Source organism: Glossina fuscipes, unplaced genomic scaffold (genome assembly GCF_014805625.2).
Source record: "Glossina fuscipes isolate IAEA_lab_2018 unplaced genomic scaffold, Yale_Gfus_2 3, whole genome shotgun sequence".
NCBI classification, from domain to species: Eukaryota; Metazoa; Arthropoda; class Insecta; order Diptera; family Glossinidae; genus Glossina; species Glossina fuscipes.
Window position 1 is genome coordinate 35,849 of NW_023998417.1, and position 20,053 is coordinate 55,901.

The 20,053-nt window shown below is 31.4% G+C and overlaps 2 protein-coding genes across 5 annotated transcripts in view; one reads left to right on the forward strand and one right to left on the reverse strand.

Moving 5' to 3' along the window:
• LOC119635076 overlaps positions 1-20,053 on the reverse strand; it is a 109,373-nt gene that overhangs the window by 11,527 nt on the left and 77,793 nt on the right. The window lies entirely within an intron of this gene.
• The window catches only part of LOC119635079, a 28,862-nt gene continuing 11,892 nt past the window's right edge, over positions 3,084-20,053 (forward strand). Inside the window, exons 1-2 of one of the 3 annotated variants that reach the window (XM_038029640.1) lie at positions 3,084-3,173; positions 4,555-4,707. In XM_038029640.1, coding sequence (XP_037885568.1) covers positions 4,650-4,707 — 58 coding nt within the window. In that variant the 5' untranslated portion in view covers positions 3,084-3,173; positions 4,555-4,649. Of the gene's footprint in view, positions 3,174-3,408; positions 3,490-3,552; positions 4,708-20,053 lie in introns of those variants that run through there. The other 2 variants (XM_038029641.1, XM_038029639.1) reach the window with 2 other exon arrangements.

Consider the following 20,053-nt stretch of genomic DNA (forward strand, 5'->3'; position numbering starts at 1 on the left):
TGCCAATAACTAACTTCAGACACCAAAAGGTCACGTTGACAGACACCAGGAGGTCACGTTGATCGAGAATATATATACACTTTATAGGGTTTCTGAAGCTTCTTTTTGGGTTGGCTTCTTTTCTATACATTATGATATAAAACAAAATGAGTGCACCCTGGTCCTTCAGTGGTGGATATAATTAATGTAATGTATTTTACGAAGAGAACACCAATCTGCCTATAAAATACTTTTAATTAAAAAAAAAGAAGCAGAACAATGAGACGGCTTGGCACACTTCGCAGTAACCAGAAACAGCATATTAAAGTGTGAATATTCCTTGAATAGAATAATTGCTCCGAAATTCTAATCAGGGTGACTCTATGTCCGATGATTATGAGGAATTATCTAGAATTCCTAAACGAGCCATTAGAGCGTAGAATTTGAGTAAGCAGAGATAGACTTGAGTTCAATAGAACTTAGAAGCCCTCTTTTGTATTTCGATATTTTGTCGGACACCTACCATTCAATAAACTTTACTGATTTTTTTCATATTTCCAATGAAGCTACCCATCCTTCAGCTAAATTATGGTGTGTAACAGAAAATCTCTCTTCGTCCTACCGAAAGTGGAATAAGTTATTCGAAAATTCAAAAATTGAGAACTTAAGAACAACGAGAGAGAGAGCAATGGATACACGCAACAGGCCTTTTTGTAAATAAAAAACATCATATCTATCGGGTTTTTTTTTTTTTGTTAATTCTACCTTCACAATGTAATTGAATTTCGCATTTGCCAAGAATCTCAAGCTTAATCGTAAGCTCTAGCTTTTCTTTGAATGTACAGATCACATGCATGTACATAGAGCTAATAAGTGGATCAGAAGGATTAGTAGATTAGCTGTAAGGAAGTTCATTACACTATGACCGCAAAGATTGTTTGACTATGAATACCACAAGCAATTCTATGAGAATTAGTTAGGTAACCAGAAAGCTTTCTTCTAAATGTAAGGGATCAAAGTCTTGTTAAAAAATTTCCTACGCTTCAGTACTAATAGGATCTCGTGGTACAATGAGTTGATTGTCGTAAGTTATTCAACAATTCGTCTTCGGCATATTTATATATGACGTCAACTTGTTTTTTATGTTCTTATATATAAAAAAAATAGTCATGAATTTTTTTAAATTAATTTTCACAAAATTTTTTTTAATTGAATGAAACTTCGAAGGTTAATCTGAAAATCAAACAAAACTTGCATTGATTCTGCGCGTTCTGTGCAGTCTTTTGTATATAACTATCTTATATCTGTAAAGTCGACAAAAATATTTCTCACAAGTGCTTTTAAATTAATGTTAATCATCAGTGATTATTTTTAATTATGCACACAATCATTTTAATTAAGAATATGACGAAGATGTTGGAATAATGTGTTTATAACTTTCAAGATGACTGAAGATTAAAATTTAACTTTGATATTATTTTAGTTAATTATATTGTAATTTTTGACTTTATTAAATATGTAAATATGAACCCGGACTTATGAAAACGGATATGAAAATGTTAAGAAAACATATTGTATTCCAAGTATTGCCCATCAACAGCTGCAGACTGCTTTCAATTTATGAATGCCGCGACAAGCAAACAGTAGCTTTTTTGAGGCGATCCCATCATTGCAAAGATTAGGGCGATATTTGGGAAATATATGCTCCCCATCAATGCAAACAATTGCTAATCCGAAGGATTTGAGTTTGGTAACTAAGCTGCTTGTGCTGGCACTTAAGTGTTTCGCCTTGCTCTCCGGACCGATGGTTGAATGTCATAAAGAAAAATGACCTAATATTGTTTAAGTTTCAATCTGCTGACAAAAGTTTTAAACGTAATCTATTAATACTCTCATGCTGAATACCATATATAGCATATATCGGGTAAAGCTAATACAAAATGTTAAACGTTTCGTATGATAGTAATATAAAATATATAGCAATATTGCCCAAGCATAAACATGACGCTGTTTACTTGATTATTACCATAATGAAATAAATGCACGCACACACATTCCGCATTATATCCGCGTAAGGTATAGTAAATTTTCTTAATAAATTAATGGCCGAAATACTATCTAGCATGGTTAACAGAGGACATTGAACATTTTCGCTGATTGTGCGTAAGTAGATGTACAGATAAATTTCGCTTATGATTGATATATATATAGTTTAGGAGTACACATAACGGGTGGAGTTAAATCGATTCCGATGAAAGTTTAACAAATGTTACGTGCAATGAAAATTTGATTCGTGACGTCTTATGTCTTGAACTTAAATTGATTGTAAAGTATGATGTAACAGAGACAATTCAAATGAATATTGCTCTTTCACGTGTATAAGTATAAGTCGTGAAAAACTTATGAATTTCTCTTCTTCTTCTTCTTCCTTTTCTTTTTTTCACTTTTTAATTACTAAGGTGATCAGTTTTCATTTCGACCTAATTTTCATTTCATTACATTTATATTTTACTTTGATATATTTTCTTTTTTACTTTCTTTTGTTTTTTTTTTTTTTTTTTTACTTTAAAGTAAAGTAAGTAAAAGATTTTGGAGGCACGACTTTTAGTATATAAAGGAGAAAACAATAGCAAAACAAAACAAAAAAATCATAACAAAAATTTTGAGACAAACAAGCAACAAATAACAAATGAGTCGATAAATGAAGAAAACAACAAAAACTTTAACTAAGCACAACGAAAGACTTAAGAAACAAACTTGAAGTTTACGTTTTCTTATTGTATGAGCAAAACACAACATGTTTTTATTTAACTGACTGTGTGTTGTATAAAAAAAAAAAAATTTTTTTTTTTTTTTTTTTTTTTTTTGTTTATGAAAAAGTTTACGAATTACAAAAATCAAGAAAATCACTGCAATCAGTATGTATCGGACTGTTGAGCACTATAAACCTTTAAAGTAAATAACGGAATGTAAGGCATGTGAATATTTTCGCGGATTTTCTTAATTTTTCGAAGAAGATAGAGAAAAGCAAATGATTGAAACAAATTAAACAAATATAGTCAGTCAGTCGAGAGAGAGAATTTTACGTGTAAAAGAGATTTACAAATATCTTAAACTAATCGAGTTTTCGTTTCGGTTTCCATTGAAATCGATTTGAGAATATTACAGCATCTCTAACCGCTGCTGACTTGAAGGTAGCAGCAGCAACTTTATGCTTTGCAATCAACAACAAGTTTAAAACGACACAAATCAAAAAAGAAGTTTTTTTTTTTTTTTTTTTGTTTTTTTTTTTTAACTAATAAAAAAAAGTTAAATGCTCTAGCAAAAAAAAAATAAACATTATTTTTTTAAAAACTTAATTATAAAAAAAAAAAAAAAAAAAAAAAACGAAAAATTATATATATATATATATATATATATATGTACCAATATATCCAGTATAATTCAAAATGATGTAATACCTTCAAATTGATTAAAGTGCAATTATCTTATAGGTAGAAGTGTATGCATGTGCGTGAGAAAATACTTTTTTTTTTTTAATTAAAAATTTGAAAAATAAAACATAATTTTTTTTATCTTATTTTAATTTTCTACCAGAGAAATATTATAACCTTGTTAATGAGAACTTGAATTGAAAGTGCCCACAAACGTATTAAACTATATATATATATATATAAAAGGTCATTTCGATTAAATATTCACCAATCGGCGCGAATAAATAAGAAAATATATATCGAATGAAAAAAAAAATTTCCAAAAAATTACAAAATAAAACAAAAAAAAAAGAAGTAAAATCAAAACGATAAAATAGTCTACATAACCGGTTTAAGCTCAAGTACCTATGACATCTATAAATACGTATGCGTAGTATCAGCGATTTTGAGCAACTTCCCAAATTATCGGCAAAATATACAGTAGTGAGAGGTGACGCGCGTTAAAAGAATCACTGAATATCATCAGCTTTCGGTTAAACTACAACATTTCTTTCTCTTCATCTCGCTCTCGCTCTCGCTCTCTCTCTCGTACTCTCGTACTCTGCGCGCTGAACACAGCGTTCAATTCAGAGACCGACAATGTGTGAGAATCATGATTAAGCGGTATTTTGACTATTATGGGCACATACACATCTTATCCAAAAAAAAAAGAAAATAAAAAAAATAGACGACAACAATACCTGATTTGAGAGCCAGTGTAGTCGCCGCCTCAATTGACTAAAACAATTTCGGCTTGAAAATATCTAACGTTTCTAGCCTTTGACAACATTAAACTGTTTTTCTTTGCCGTTGTTGTTGTTATTGTTGTTGTTGAATTACTTGTTTTTAGTTTTCCGCAGACTCATTTTTAAGTTTTATTGCATAATTCCTTATGTTGACTATCGGCGGTGTGTGCATTTTGCTTTTTTTCATTTCTAAAGAAAAATTTTACATTAATACAATAGTCTTTATTATTAGACGTTAACTTAATTGTGAAAGAAAATATATTTTATGTTGAATTTTTCCTCTTTTACGCACACACATTAAGGCAATTTTTTTTTTTTGTTTTTTTTTTTTTTATTTTTAATTACAACACATCCAGCTTTATATAGCATACTGGGTTAATTGCCTTCGGGAAGTTAATAAATTAGCAGAAAAAAAACAAAACAAAAAAAAACAAATTTTTTATTAAACAAAATGCTACCGAGGATATCTACGATATTGTTTATCATTGTTGGATTTCTTTTAATTACCGGTAAGTTAGACAAAAAAAAGAAAAAAAAAAAAAAAAAAAAAAATTACTAACATTAAAAAATAGTAAATATATATTTTAATAAGTAAGGATTTCAAATACCGTTACCGAACGTCAAGCTTAAAGAGTTGGAGTGAGTAGAGAAGCACAAATGCTCTTTGATTCGGATTAAGTTTCACACGATTTGTGGGATATTTAGTTAAACTTTTGCAAGGTATTGAATGGATTTAAAAACATTTAACAAAACATTTTCGGCCACAAACTAAGTATGATGCAGAGTTTTACTTGAAATGACTTTACTTTACAACAATTGTGTGTGGGTCGAGTTGTATGTTTTAAATATTTTATATAATCTGGAGACAATTATTTAATGGCGGCTTTATTATTTTTGAATTTTATTTCGTTCGTGTGGAGATTAAAAATTTTTTTTGCCCACAATGAGTGAGAAAGTTATGTGTTTTCAAAACTTAAGCCATTTTTCTTAAATGTGCACAGGTCCAGTTGATGAAGATCTGCCGCAATCTGTAAGTTTACTTATTCTCTCTGTCTCTCTCTCTCTCTCTTTTTTTTTAAGCTTGTAATCGTACGATTCCTGAGAATTTTTGCAATTGTAGGTTTACGAAAAAGAAACGCAGCTAACAAATTCTTACGAGTATATTAACTTTATGTGTTCTTTAAAACCGATTCCAAGGCAAAGGGTAGACCGTCCAGTAAAGAATAATTTATTGTTATACCCACAAGGGGTCCGGGAAACTTCAAAAACTCTATGAAGTGAATTCTGAATTGATTGATCCATGTCTGTCCGTCCGGGTGTTTTATATGTTTCTCTCACTCTCTCGGTCGAGGAGATCCATTTCAAATATGGCAGAAATTTATGCAAGCTGTTTGGTATTCAAAATGGGGCAAATTGGTCGGAGGACATTGGAAGTAACTCAAATTCTCTAAATAAAAATTTCCAAGATTTGTTTACTACTTGCAAATTATGAAAGAGAGAAGAATGGTATTTTTCCACAATCATTGTACGGCAAATCCTACTATTTATGTGTATTTTGTTTTTTCTTCACTTTTTTGAGGTTATGTGTTTACTAATCGTATAGTAAATAAGGCGAAAATGTTCAAAACTATTACTTTAAATTAAGATAACTGCCTAAAAATACGTGAATTCTAAAATAAGTATGGTGGACACCTTGAACTGATAGATTTCTTTTTTTAAATAAAAGAGTTCGGACAATAGAAGGCGACCAGATAAGTGTGTCAATTCCGAATTAATTATGATGGGCATTTTTGGTCACAATCCTTTTGATATGGGCATCACATGAAAGGACTTGAAGAACAGAATGCGAAAAGCTAAGTGCATTCATTAGCGTCACGACATGGTGGATTAAATTTTTTTAATAATACGAAACATGAAAGATAAGTTTTTTTTCATTCATTTTTTAGTGATAATAAACAAAAGCTTGGCGAGCTAAACATTTTAATGTTTGTGGCTTCAGCCGAATATAATCTTCTTAATTGTTTATCCCTGATTTAAGTCATAATTCATTCAAAATTAGATCACAAGTATCGTTATGTGGACGGACGTTCCAAAAATTATCCAAACTTAGTAAAATGCATTAAGATAATAGATCCGTATTTTAGATCAATCTTCTACGTAAGTTACTAAAAATTAGACTAGAGTTTCCATATAGGAGATAAATTTTGGTAGGAATATAGGAAATTGTCTCGTTCTTTTTTATGACAGACAATACTTGTTTTTCTAGGTTATTAAAAACTGCAATTTTTGCAGCTTTAAACGGGGATCGGTTGGGTTGTAAAAAGTATCTGTACGAATTCATTTCCAATCAGAATTCTCTTTGGATCAAATACGATCGTTGAAGCTATTCAAAATGTTGCATACATTTACGCATAGTTAAATACCTCTTCTCACAATAAGAAAACATGGGGTATAAAAAGAAGGGAAATGCTTATAATCATTCGTAATTGAACTTAAATATAAGGAGTGCGCCTTCAGAGAGCCCACATATGAGATAAATAGCATAATGCCTTGATGTTTTATAATACGTTTGCATTATACTTTACACATGCAGGCACACGGACAAACAATAGCTGATCAAGAACACACACGATTTTAGAAGGTTTCTGAAGGCTTGCTTTTGTTTTTTATAAAGATTTTTACAAAATCACAACAATCATATAACTCCAAACCATCTCGTTGGCGGTTATAAAAATCTGTTTAAAGACTACTTTGCCAAGATAAATAATTACAATTAATTTTAATCGTACTTGAGTGCGGTAGTGAATCGATTCTAACATAATGATGAAACTTTAAGATAATATTAATGTTAATGAAATGTATATATATGTGTATATATGTATATATATATATATGTGGTCTGCATGATGTTATTGTAGATATCTAAGTATAGAAAAAACGGCATTTTTATTATTATTATCTTAAAATGTTATAAAATATTTAAGGTGAGGCCTTTTAATGATTAAAAAGCCATGAAATAATTGATGAGTTTAGAGAAAAAATAAAAAAATAACAATAAACAAAAAATAAAAATAAATAATGTCTCGAAGATGTTACTCTCACTAAAGGTAATCAAGTTTTATTATATGACACAGTGTGTGTGTTATAACAAACAAAAGGCTTTAAAGAAATTTATTCAAATCTGTTTATTATAATTGAATTATCTTTGTGCATTTAAACATGATCTTGAGTTGCGATAACTAAGTGTAAGACATTAATGCAGCACTTGAAGTTGTTTGTTTTTTTTTTTTTTTGCTTTTTTCCTTAATATTTAATGCAAAATGATAGCTTTAAGTATAGTCAGCAGCAGTTAGATGCTTTGCATATATTGACATTTATAGTTAAGATAAAGAAAATAAGTGTGAAATAAGGCAAAAATGTGAATTAAATTGAAAGCTCGACTAAGTAACCGATTGTGGACGAGCATCCGTGTTATTATTTAATTAGTGCTATTCTAGATCTTAAAGATTTAGAAAACTAAAATTTGCAAAATAGTGATATTCTCAAGAGGCCACAATTTCATTTCATCCCAACTACTAATAGAAACACCAATATATCTAATTCGAGGGTAGAACACACGTAGCCAACAAGTTGCGATCATAATTTTATCGAAGACATTAATACTTTCAATATTATTAACATTTCTGTGCATTATAAGTAAAATTAATTGATTTGCAATTTTGTAAGGTATTCGTTCGATGTTGCTCGGAATATTACAAGAACAACCTATTGGCGCTAGAGTGAACTTACGAATTCTAACGTGAATTTTGCAGAGAAAACTTGCCTTATTTAACCTCTGACCCAGCAGCAAGTTGGAGAGATTTTACATATATATATACATTTATTTATTTATTTATTTAATATGAGGTTTGCTGGAAAGTTCTGCCCGTTTTTATTTGGAATAAAACGAAATACAAATCACCAATCTTATCTTTCGAATGTGGTCCGACGAAATGCTTTGCTGAGCTGAATTAAGCCTTTCTGCGATCTCTGATGTTATGTTGTCAGAGGAAATTTGCTTAATAACATCGTCGTTTGTCAGAAAAGATCGAAATTGTCTGTCTCAAATTTTTCGAATCATCATCTTCGTGTCCTATCAGACGGTGTATTTTCACCAAACACTTTCAAACAATTTCTAGATGCTTCTATAGCATTTCTTTCTTGTTGAAATTCGTACAAGGAACTAGGGGCGTAAATGAACTTTATCCGTAGCCATGGGTACACTAGCGCTTCACACTTAGTCTTAAGTGTAAATCATCTTTGTTTTAGTTAATTTCCTAGGTCAGTATGTATACATTAAACGATGCAAATAGAGAGACAGAACATGCACCAAATAACGCCATGTGCTTACGTGTCGAAAATTGTGGCCAAAACTTTCCCATAGACCTCGCATACATACATATACGTATACATAAAAACATTACATCAAATCAATATTTTACTCTTAAGTGTAATATTGTGCAAGTTCGTAGAGAGTGAAGGTTAACATCAGTTGAAAATAAATTCCAGCAGATAGTTATACAGCTAAAGTAAATGCAGCTAAATAAATAGCATAAATATTATGTTAGAATAAGTAGAAGTGGAATTGTCCAAAGACGATGCCAATTCTTGTTGCTGCAACCTTCAATCAAGATAAGATTGGTAGTAGAGTAATAGTCCTCAGCCTTCTTCTTTGGAATAAAATTTAAAAATTCGTGAACAAAATTTAATTGTTTTTTTTTTTCTTGGTTTCTTAATGCAATAAATCAAGATTTTAAATAACATTTGTAAATAAAAAAAAAAAAATATATATATATATATATATATATATAAGCTCCAGAGAGTCAGTCACTCAGTAACATGAATTCATAATACATAATAAATATTGTGAAAACAAACGCTATTTGTTAGCGGATACATAATGTGTTGCGCATCCGCAATTGAATGAATGCAAATGTGCATAAAAGCGAAGAACGATGAAGAAGAAGAAGAAGACGAAGTGATTGTAACAATCGAAAAGATTTAGTTTAATATGCTATAGTAAAACTGTGATTGCATGTGAATTGCATGTATCATATATGTGGGAATAGAGATACACTTTATATTTATGTACGTACGGTAGAAACGATATTAAAAGTTTGCCAAGTTGTTTTTGAAAGATGTTTTTTTTCTTTTTTTTTTCAAATAATATAAAGGCATGACTATGTGTAAAATCTATTAAAATATACGAATTCAAGCAAATAATGTCAGTGAGTGTATTTGTGTACATGCATTATAACTGTTTTAATAATACTTGTGCAAAAAAATAGACAAAAAAAAAAAAAAAAAAAAACAGAAAAAGATCTAGAAACTGTAACTTCATTGTACAAATAATAATACTGATATATATATATTGATTTGTTTTTGTAAAGCGACTAGTAACGTTAAATGTGGCAAATCATTATTAGAATAATTTGCTCTGCTTCTATCTATATGCACTGCTAAGAGTAGCCCATACTGAATGGCAGCACTCAAGCATTAGATATTTTTATGATTTATTGCAATTTTGATTTTTGTATAAAGGCTTTTCACTACTACTACTACTACTACTACTACTACTACCCATAACTATCAAGTAATGCAGCAAGCGAATTATACCGAATTATATCGCTTCTTCAATTCGCTGAAATTTTAACAAATGAATTTTCTAAAATAAAACGGATCGTATTATGTACAACAAATTCTGTACAAAGACTGTTTGCTTTTATAGAAAGAAAAGTTTCACGTAAGAATTTCGAGCCCTGTGAACAGATTGATTTAGTGTTTCTTGAAAAACACGATTCTTCGTTTCTTTTTTTTTTTGATCAAATTATCTATCAATCAACGTTTGCAACACTCAGACGTAAGCTTCAGCGACTCCATAAAGCAATTTGATATTTTTAATCCAATTCTAAATCGATTCAAGTATGTCCATCTGTCCGTTCTACTGGCTTTTCTACGCACCTTGGTACCGTACTGGAGATGGGCCAAACATGTCAAGGGATACGCTTGCAATGCAATATAAGCTAAGCACACGTTCTGGCGTGTTTTCTAGGTGTTTTACGCTTGACTACATAAACCACACCATTGACAGGAGATAAAAATTTCCCCAAAGTATAGAAATTTGGCTTTGTAGTTTTTTTGTTTGCTAAATAAACAACGCACTACTTGATTATATGATTTGCTATTTTGCGCAAAAAAAACTTAATTATAAATAAACTGATTGACATCGTTTTGCTGTCCAATTAGCTAGCCAGGGATCTTTCTAATGACTTCCACAAATTTTTTTTTCCGAATATTTTACGATTGCTACTCTAAGTACAGATATCACCATCTATGGGTAGATTTTTTAATGCTACTTTTAATAAACAGCAAAGACAACTAATCAGGCGGACATTGCTATATCTGAGGTGTTACACTAATTTAGCATGTATGCGGTCCGCTTCAATGCTCTCTTGCGATATATAACATTTAACAGTGTCTACCAAACGCATTTACTATGTGTTATAAAACGATTCATTTTCGATTGTCCACCACCTCGAGCTTTACAATGGTTTGTATAATTTAAGAGAAGTGTATTATGTCCCTCTTCCTGTTGCAAATTAATCCGAGTTCGTAACGATTGCTTCAGCGTTGCACACTTTACAGATGAAAGCTGATTGATTTCTAAGACCCATTGGCTAGTGACCTTTGTCACTCCGTGTAATGTCAAATTAAAAACAAGTTCCCCATGAAATTATTTTTCTTGGTTATACATGTCGAATACCTCACGCCATGTTCAATTGTATTTACTGTGAAAACGGGCCACCTCCTGTAAGAGAGAACTGTTCGACCGACGTCGTCAAGCCTAATAAGCCGGCGATTGCCAAAATAACGCGGCGTGTTAGATAGAATAGTTCGCTGATAGACTGCACCAGAATTTGTTCGCAGCTCTTGTTGCTATTATCACAAAGCATCGTTGAAAAAACTTAAACCCGTTAAGTTTTTTCTTGAAGCACTGTACACTTATTATAGGTGCTTGGAAGATTTCGAAGTTAGGCCTAACGTTCTTTTCAGCTAATTCTTCTTCCTTCCTTGTTTTTTGCGCACCGTAGAATGTGCCCAGTTTGGTGGATGGACGAACACACGTGGACATGGTCAGGTGCATTCCGAATTTGGAACTGGGCGAGAATTTATATAATTACATCGTTGGTTTTTTGAAGCTTGTTTCTTGGGCCTTTTACATGTAGTGAGAAGAAAAATTTAATTTTAATACTCTCTAAGGATGGGTAGGCGTGGCCGATTTTTGTAGGGGTGCTCCCGCCCTTCAAATTTTTGATGATTTATTTGTAATGTATAATTTATGAGTAATGAGCAAAAAGCCAATTTTTTTGAAGAACAGAGGCATTACGTGGTACTGTAGGCATGTCCTTCGATCGATTTGGTCTATTTTCAATACTACCCTTGCCTGCAAGAATTTCTAAAGTGTGTGCCAAATTCGAAGTTGAACCTTCAGAGAAATCTTTACAACACACACATTACACAGACGGACAGTCGGTCAGACAGTCATCGGTTTAAATCGATTCAGTATTTGACGGTGACCGAGAATCCTCATACTTCGGTGATGGGTACAAAAAAATTGATCCTATGCAGTACTTATGCAGTCGAATGAATCCATAGTTCAATAACCTAAGGCGAACGAACATTTGTTTATATCTTTCAATTTTAAGTATATTGCGTTGATGTGTAAAATTTTATCGATAATTAAATTTATGTATGTTTTTTCGAAGCTACAAACAAACAAACAAACAAACAAATAACTTGAATTCATTTTTCAAAGGTATTTTATTTATTTATATTTTGGCAAAAAATAATATATTGTGGATGACAGTGACATCAGCACAACGGTGCATTCATTATTTGAACAATTTCCTATGAAAATGAATTCAATCACATACATATACTAATGCAATTCGTGGTCGCGTTTTGTATTTTATCCATCTTTTTTTCTTGTTTTTAATTGTAATTTTTTTTTTTTTTTTGAATCCGAATATTTTGCACATGCGTCTAACTTTATTAGGGTCACACGTCCAACGAAAGGTATTTAGATAAGCAATTGGGTGCAGTTAAAAAGTATATAAATATATTTGTGCTTAAATGCCCGTGCATGCATTCAATCGTATTACCCTTGTTCATTTAACGAATATTTGCGAATATTGTGAATATTTGCAGGTGTTTAACAACATTGCTAGTAAATTAATGCTTTTCGTTTGTTTTTAAACAAGTTTTTCACGCATTGCTGAGGAACATTATATTTTTGCTAATTATTAAGACAAAAAACAAAACAAGAGTAAAAGATTTCATGAAATCTGAAGAATTTTTAGATCTTTGTTACGGTCCGTTTTTACTTCTTTATTTATTTATTTTTTTTTTGCTCTTTGCTTTTTGCTTTTTTTTTTTTATTTTTGTAAAGCAGGAAAAGTAATTGTTTTTTAGCATGAAATGAAACAAACAAGAAAATCATACTCGCTTGGCGCTTTTAAATATCGCAGTGCGGTAGAGTTTGCTTTGATCGCAGCTGTATTGATTACTCAGTCTGTAAAGGATTGACGACATCCACTAGATTGGCGCCACCACTTCTCTATTTCTTTCTTTATTTCTCTTTTCTCAGTTATTGTTGACCGCCTTCGCCTTAAGCGAACAGAGCATGTCCCCCCGGTGATTAGTCATAAAAAAAAGGGACGCAGCATCTCACTTCTGCCATATGTTTGTAACTAACGGAAATATGCTTTGGACGTCCGTAAGACCCGTATATCGTCAGTTGACAAGTGTAATTCCTTCTTATGTTTTCTCAAAGGGTTTTCGGCTGTCAACCGAAGATATATTCACGCAGCATGCATTTGTAGTCTATCTGCCTGTCTATGCGACTGTTAAAAGCAATAGTACGATCTCCAAATTTTGTTTAGTGAATTACTTCCGGAAAGCATAAGCAATAAGTAGGTATATGGATCTCCCATCCATTTATAATTGGCATTGATATCACGTCTTTTTTGCTAACCTTTACAGTTCGCATATTTATAGTAACATCGTTAAATTGCATACGAATATGGTTTAAGAGTAACTGAAGGATATTAAAGAACTCGGCTCTCTTTTTCTCTTCTATATATATATATATATATATATAGTTCTACAGCTAAGCTTCGGATTATTTGTTCTTTCGCTGGTTTATTGTTCCTATTTTCCAACCGTATAACAAGTAAGAAAATTGTATTCGATTGCTACCCGAGTCTTTATTCGCGGAATCGATCCTCGCGCAATCTCTATGATTTTGTTTCCTTTAAAGTTATTTGTGATTTTATTGTAAAAGCTTTCAATAGAAAGCATTCAATATTTTTAATGCCTTCTTGTAGTTTTCCTTTCGCACACACTTTAATCTATGTGTTCGCTTGACTCGAATCAGTTGCAAATTCGCGATCACACTTTGACTTGTTAATTTTTTGCTTTTCTCAGCACAATTGTATAATGTTGAGTTACATTATGCTTTTGGTACAGGGATACAGAAAATGTATGCGAAAATTTATTTATGGTCATTGCCCACCTTCTGTCAAACGCAATAAAAGATATTTTAATCTCAATTTAATTTTCAAGATGTTCCTGCATTACAACTCTTTACTGGAGACATCCGAGATCGTATCGTTCCGCAAGAGCAAGAAGAGATCAAGTACTACGATGTCAGATAATTTTCCCTCTCAACTTGTATAATAACTTTTTCTTTTTCTAAAATGCATCCGTGCCCTTGAGAAAGTGAACCGTTAAAATATAACGAAAATTCTAAAACTCACGCTTGCGCTTATCATTGCTTAGCTATCTACCAGGAAATTAATTTGTTGTTGAGTTAATTGAAATGAAAAAGAAATTTCAGAAAACTAGTTCGAATCGGATTTTTCGATTTTGTTAGTATAGATGTCATAGCTATAGCATAGCTGCGAACAAGTTGAATTCGTTAAAATTCACTCTTGATTATATATGTATATACGAGGTGTGTTCAAAAGAAAAGATGAACTTTTCAAATATCGTGGTCTACGTACAATCGATTTTTGAATTTTTTCCCCGTTGTATGTTATGTTGGGATGCGTTATGTTAACGTTATCAGCCATCTTGTAGTCATATTTGTTTCTAAATTGTGTGTGTTTCGGTGTGCTTGGCGATTCTTTGCTACCCAAAAAAAATTAAGCACGAAATTTGTGTTAAATTTTCTGTAAAAAATAAATTCAAGTGCTCCAACTCCCTTAAAAGTTTGACTGCGACCTTTGGCCAATGCATTTTGAAAAAAGAAAAACGTTTATAAATAGCAAAGTTCTTCACAGCAGGACGAGAAGATGTGAATGATTATGACCTTGACGCAGGGCAGAAAATTGTTATGGAGAATGGTCGATTCACTATTGGAAAAGTTGATGAGAAGAATGTCACCATATCGGTGGGCTCAAATCATACAGTTTTTTCGGAAGTTTGGACATGAAACATGAGGAAGCTAACTTTGTTCCACATCGCTCACGAGCTGTTGAATGACTTCAACGACGGCCCAGATTTGCTCGAAAGGGGCTGGAACTTTTTCTGACTGAAAGGACTTAAGAAAAGACGAAGATCACATAGCTGGCAAAGCTCAAGGCTATGCCAAAAATCGCCTGTCAAAAGTGCTACGAGATTGAGAAAAAGCGCTGACCCAAGTGTATCATATCTAAAGCAGATTATCTTGAAGGGGACAAAGTAAATACTGATATATAAATAAAGCATAAGATCATCTTTTTACTTTTAACATACCTCGTGTATATATATATACATATATATGAATTATATAAAGATAAATGAATAACGATGAATTGCTTTGCTTTATCGATTATTTTATTTTGCTATTTTAAAATGCGTTAATGTGTGGACGATTAACAATCCATATTAACGAATTATGTTCGCATGCATTTTGAATATTTGTGCTTTTGTACAATAACACAGCAGCAGCAATAATAATTATCAATGACATAATTATAAGCAATAGTCAGTCGACCGCAGAAAATACATGTACGTACATGTATGTATATGTGTACATAAAATGATGTTTATGCGCCATCATCATCATCTCTATGTAACGCTGACATTATCATGATTGAATAAATTAGTGAAACATAGCGAAACCCATATATGGGCTTAAAAAACGCATTAATAACATAAGTATTTACATAATTTATTTTATTAAATTTAAGCATTTAATTGCTTTATTGTGAATGAAATTATGTGAAATGAAAGAATGTGATGAAAAAAAAAAAAAGTAGTTTTCATCTTCAGATTTTAAACAAACACAAATATTTTGCATTCAAATGGTTTGGAGCATCATAATAAGCCTCGAAGAGATAAACATTTTTCAAGCCTTATTCATATGCATTGTGATTGTTGGGGAGTAACTAACACTAATACACGTTACTTACATTATTGGATTCTAAACTTTACACAGCTTGTTGTACAAGGATGTATTAAGTGTAAGAATCACTTACTGAACCGATCTATGTTTGTCTCTCTGTCTTATTTAAATTACGAATTGGATTTGCTCAGGCTAATGCGAACTATTTTATAGCCCTAGTGTTAACTTTACTTCTAACACCCGGATGAAATTTTCTTTTATCTTATTTAGAGAAGTTCGAAAGAAGTTTTCTTTATCAATTTCTGCTATTATGAGAATATTTTGAACGGATAACGGTGAACGGATAAAATATCGTATATATGTGTTTATTTAAATTAACTTCAATTCTTCTGATAAATCATAGCAAAAATAGTTTTTGATATCTTTTGTCTACTTCCTGGGTTTTTCGAATAAAAATGCCAAAAACTAGTTTGCTTTCATTCGACATTCTGAAGTAAGGCTAAGAGAAAGTACCTCTAAGATCTAACCATGATTATACAAATAAAAAAAAAAAATATACAAAAAAAAAGAAAAAAAGTCTATCGCATAATTTTCAAATTAATTTAATTTTAATTTAAAGATTAATTCATACTAACTATGGGTGTATGAAAAGACGTGAGAATTGGGTTAAACATTTACTTTAAAACTATATATATATTATATATATATATATATATATATAGTATCTATAGTGAGTGTTCTATTGATATTAAAAATAATTTTTTTTTTTTTTAAATACTACATGAAAGTCAGAACAAATTTTATATTTTCAAGTTGTATTGCACTGCAAATGTCAAGGTTTTTCTTTAAATTTATTATATGTCAGAAACTTTATTGCATATTGTAAGCGTGCGACTACAACGAGCAGAACTTGAGCAATTTACTTAATTGAATAAAACTACAAAGTATTTGCGATAACAATGAAATTCAACGAGGAAATAAGAAGCCTTGTGAAAGTTACTTGTCTCTTGACTTGATCTCCATCGCAAGAGAATGTCGCAACTTACACCTAATGCAGGAAATCCTTATTGAAATATGAATACGATTGAGTGGCATCAACTTTGCAATTTTCATGTCTGTATGTACTGCATATGTACTGGATAATCGATTCAATATTTAAGCGATCTCAACTACGCTTTTGAACGGTAAAAAAGTAGAAAAAAAAACGGAATGACTTGAATGACATACAGAATGTCAGGTGAGCACAATGTGGAAATAATACGTTTTGGATATTGACGGAACTTGAATTCTATTATATATGTTTTCAGGCACTTTTTACGAAAGGGACAGAGGAACGGACACGTTTCAACGTTCATGCTTCAAATTTTGAGTTACGAAAAATGCTTGTAAAGCTTATAATGCTTCTGAAATTCTTAACAGCATTCAATATTTCTTCGCTTGATCTGGATCTGGATGCTTCACTTGCCAAATCGATTAACTCCATAAAACAAAAAGTTGAGAAAAATGATAAAATATTATAAATAAATTTTTTTATTATTTAATGGCCAAAATGATTTTGTCATTTACTGGTGTTAATACTTATTATTAGCCAAATTTGTTTTGAATGTGTACAGTTGGGAGCTAATGAAGTGCTTTGATATTGAAGATTTAATAGAATTCCAAAAATGAAGTTAATCGATTTGGCGAGTGAAGCAAACAATTAACTGTCGACGGAATCGTAAGGTTTTTGATAATAATAAAATGGTTTACGGTTATCTTTCGATCTGTTCTCTGCCTTACATTCTGGTCCCTTTTCTCACTCAGGGTCTATTTCTTTATCCATCGAAAAATTTACGCACCACTGCATTACATTTACCATTTTGCGACTGGAACCGTTCCATCAAAAACCCGGATCAGATTGATATAAACAGATAGAAATAAATAAAATGTCGCTGATGCTATTGCTGAAGCGGCAAATTTTCGTGCTTTCTAGATCCCCAGGTACTTTCAGGGGTCTCTGAGGCGTTCTTTTCGACTTTGATCTTGTACTTAACTTAATTTAACTTAACTTTAAATGACGAAACCGTCGTTTGTTGTCCGAAAGGACCACAAATTTTAATATTTAATGACCAAAACTGATTAATAATAATTAGTAGAAATTAAAATTGACTACACTGAAGACATGGATCTTTTATGGATCCTACCTCAATAAAAAGATTTTCGAAACAAAAATTGGTTCATAGGGAAAGGTAGATAACAAGGATTATGATCTTAGAGATACATAGGTGAAGAATAAGAGGATCTTTGGCAAGAAAATTAATTTATTTAAATTTAGCTCATGCGAAAGTTAACTCCATATAACGGCTCGTAAGAAGATAGAAGAGAAGGTGTCTTTTCATATGAAAGTTTTTTGCGAAGCACCACGAATGTAAATGAAGAAGCATATTGTGGCGTAGGAGATGTTTATCATCGCGTTTTTGCATCTATACATCTATACATATTAGGGTGCCGCATTAGTTTTTTTTTTCTTTTTTTTTATGCGAAATCAACAAACGACATATCCCTTCTTGATTAAATAATTATATACCGTTGTCCTGGGAAAGTTGCTGGGATCAGCGAGCATAATGTTATCCTTACCGTCACTCGAGAAACGTAGATTTGTTCTTGGGGTTTCCTTCCTAATCAAATTAATAAATGGTGCAATTGATTCGCCCGCATTACTTCGTGAGATTTGCTTTAATGTCCCTAACCGCTTCTCTAGGTACTTTATGTTGATAAAGCTTAGTCAATGCAAATATAACTTTGAACTGTTTAACACGCTCAGAGTTGTTTGCAAGAACCTAAATGATGTCTATCATCTATTCTCATTAACGGACTCTTTAAAGTCTATTAAAGCAATATTGCTCAACAACCGCGATTTACCTATGTCGTACTTAAACTGATTTAACCTTAGATTTTGTCATTATGAGTCGAAAATTAATTTGTTGTTAACAATTATCGGTTGCCAAGCTTATGCATGTTTGCGATGGCTTAGGGGTTCACTTGCAATTTGGTCCTGTATCGGTTGTGGGCGTGGCTCTATGCTAATTGTGTACATGCTTTTTTTTTTTTTTCTTTTTTTTTTTTCCTCCTTATTTGTTTTATTGTACTTATACTAAGTTTTATTATTAAATAATTTTAAGATTTACTTAAGAGTCAATTGAACTCGACTGCCATTTTGTTTTAGTTGAGTTTCTTGTATAAGTGGAATAAATAAATAAATAAATAATCTTGATGAGGTCCGTTGTTGCTGGGCGGATGCTGCGATCTTTATTTTTCAAATGATAATTGCCAAACAAATGGTAGTACCCACCTTCATATTACCTTTTCTAAAGCAATGAATAATAACATGCCGCAAATGCTTTTCTTGGCTATCCATATGGACCGATGTAGGGATAGATTTTAAAAGAGACTTTGCCAACGTACTTTGCAAAGGCCTGTGAGACAATGACATAAACGAACAATAAATAAGCTTGTACGTTTACAAAAAGCCAACTCAAGGTCATACATAGCGTGGCGGGTAAAAAAACTTGTGGAACACCCTTATAACTATAATAACTATACACTTTTACATATCCTTTTAATTGCCTTGATGGCTCATAACTTACTACTGCTTTAAGGTCTGCTTCTGATTTCATTTTTCTTCCTTTCTGTTTTATTTATTTATTTTTATTTACTATTTTTTGTGCGTACATTACGCACTCAATTAAATTCCCGCAAAATGAAAATTTACATTTATAATTATTACGATTTCCTATTTAATTATTTTCATATTTAAATGAACAGAAACAAAGAAAATGAATGCAAAGAAAACTAATGACATAACAGTCGCCATATATGCATATATGGATTTAAATTTTGAGTTGATGAGGTGAGATATAAGATTTTGTTTCATATTTTACCATACATATATAAAAAAATATATGTATATATTTTGGCACCGTATTTTCCATTACTTGCCTTATGCTCTGGATTTAATTAATTGCGCATTAAAAGGCTGTGCATTGACTTTGGAAGAGGACACTTAAATAACAATTAACATGTACGGAGACAATGCATTTATAATGAGTTTGTCTCGCGCCTTAAAAATAAATAAATTAAAATTTAAAAAAAAAAAAAATAAAGAAAAAAATATACATACAAACAATGTCATTAAATTTATCATATTTGTAAAGTAGCAACGACATTACGTAGATATTTAAAAGAATGCAATGACTGACTGTTAAGAAAAAGCAATCCGTCGACTCACGATATTTTGAGCGAATTGAATGAAAAGCAAAACCAGAATTCAAAAACCAGCAATGCTCTGATTATAAAAAGCATTGAGTTCCTTTAAAACATAAAAAAAAAAAAACAAAAGAAAAAAGTTGACATCTCGAAAATATATTTGATTAAAAGAATATCGGAAG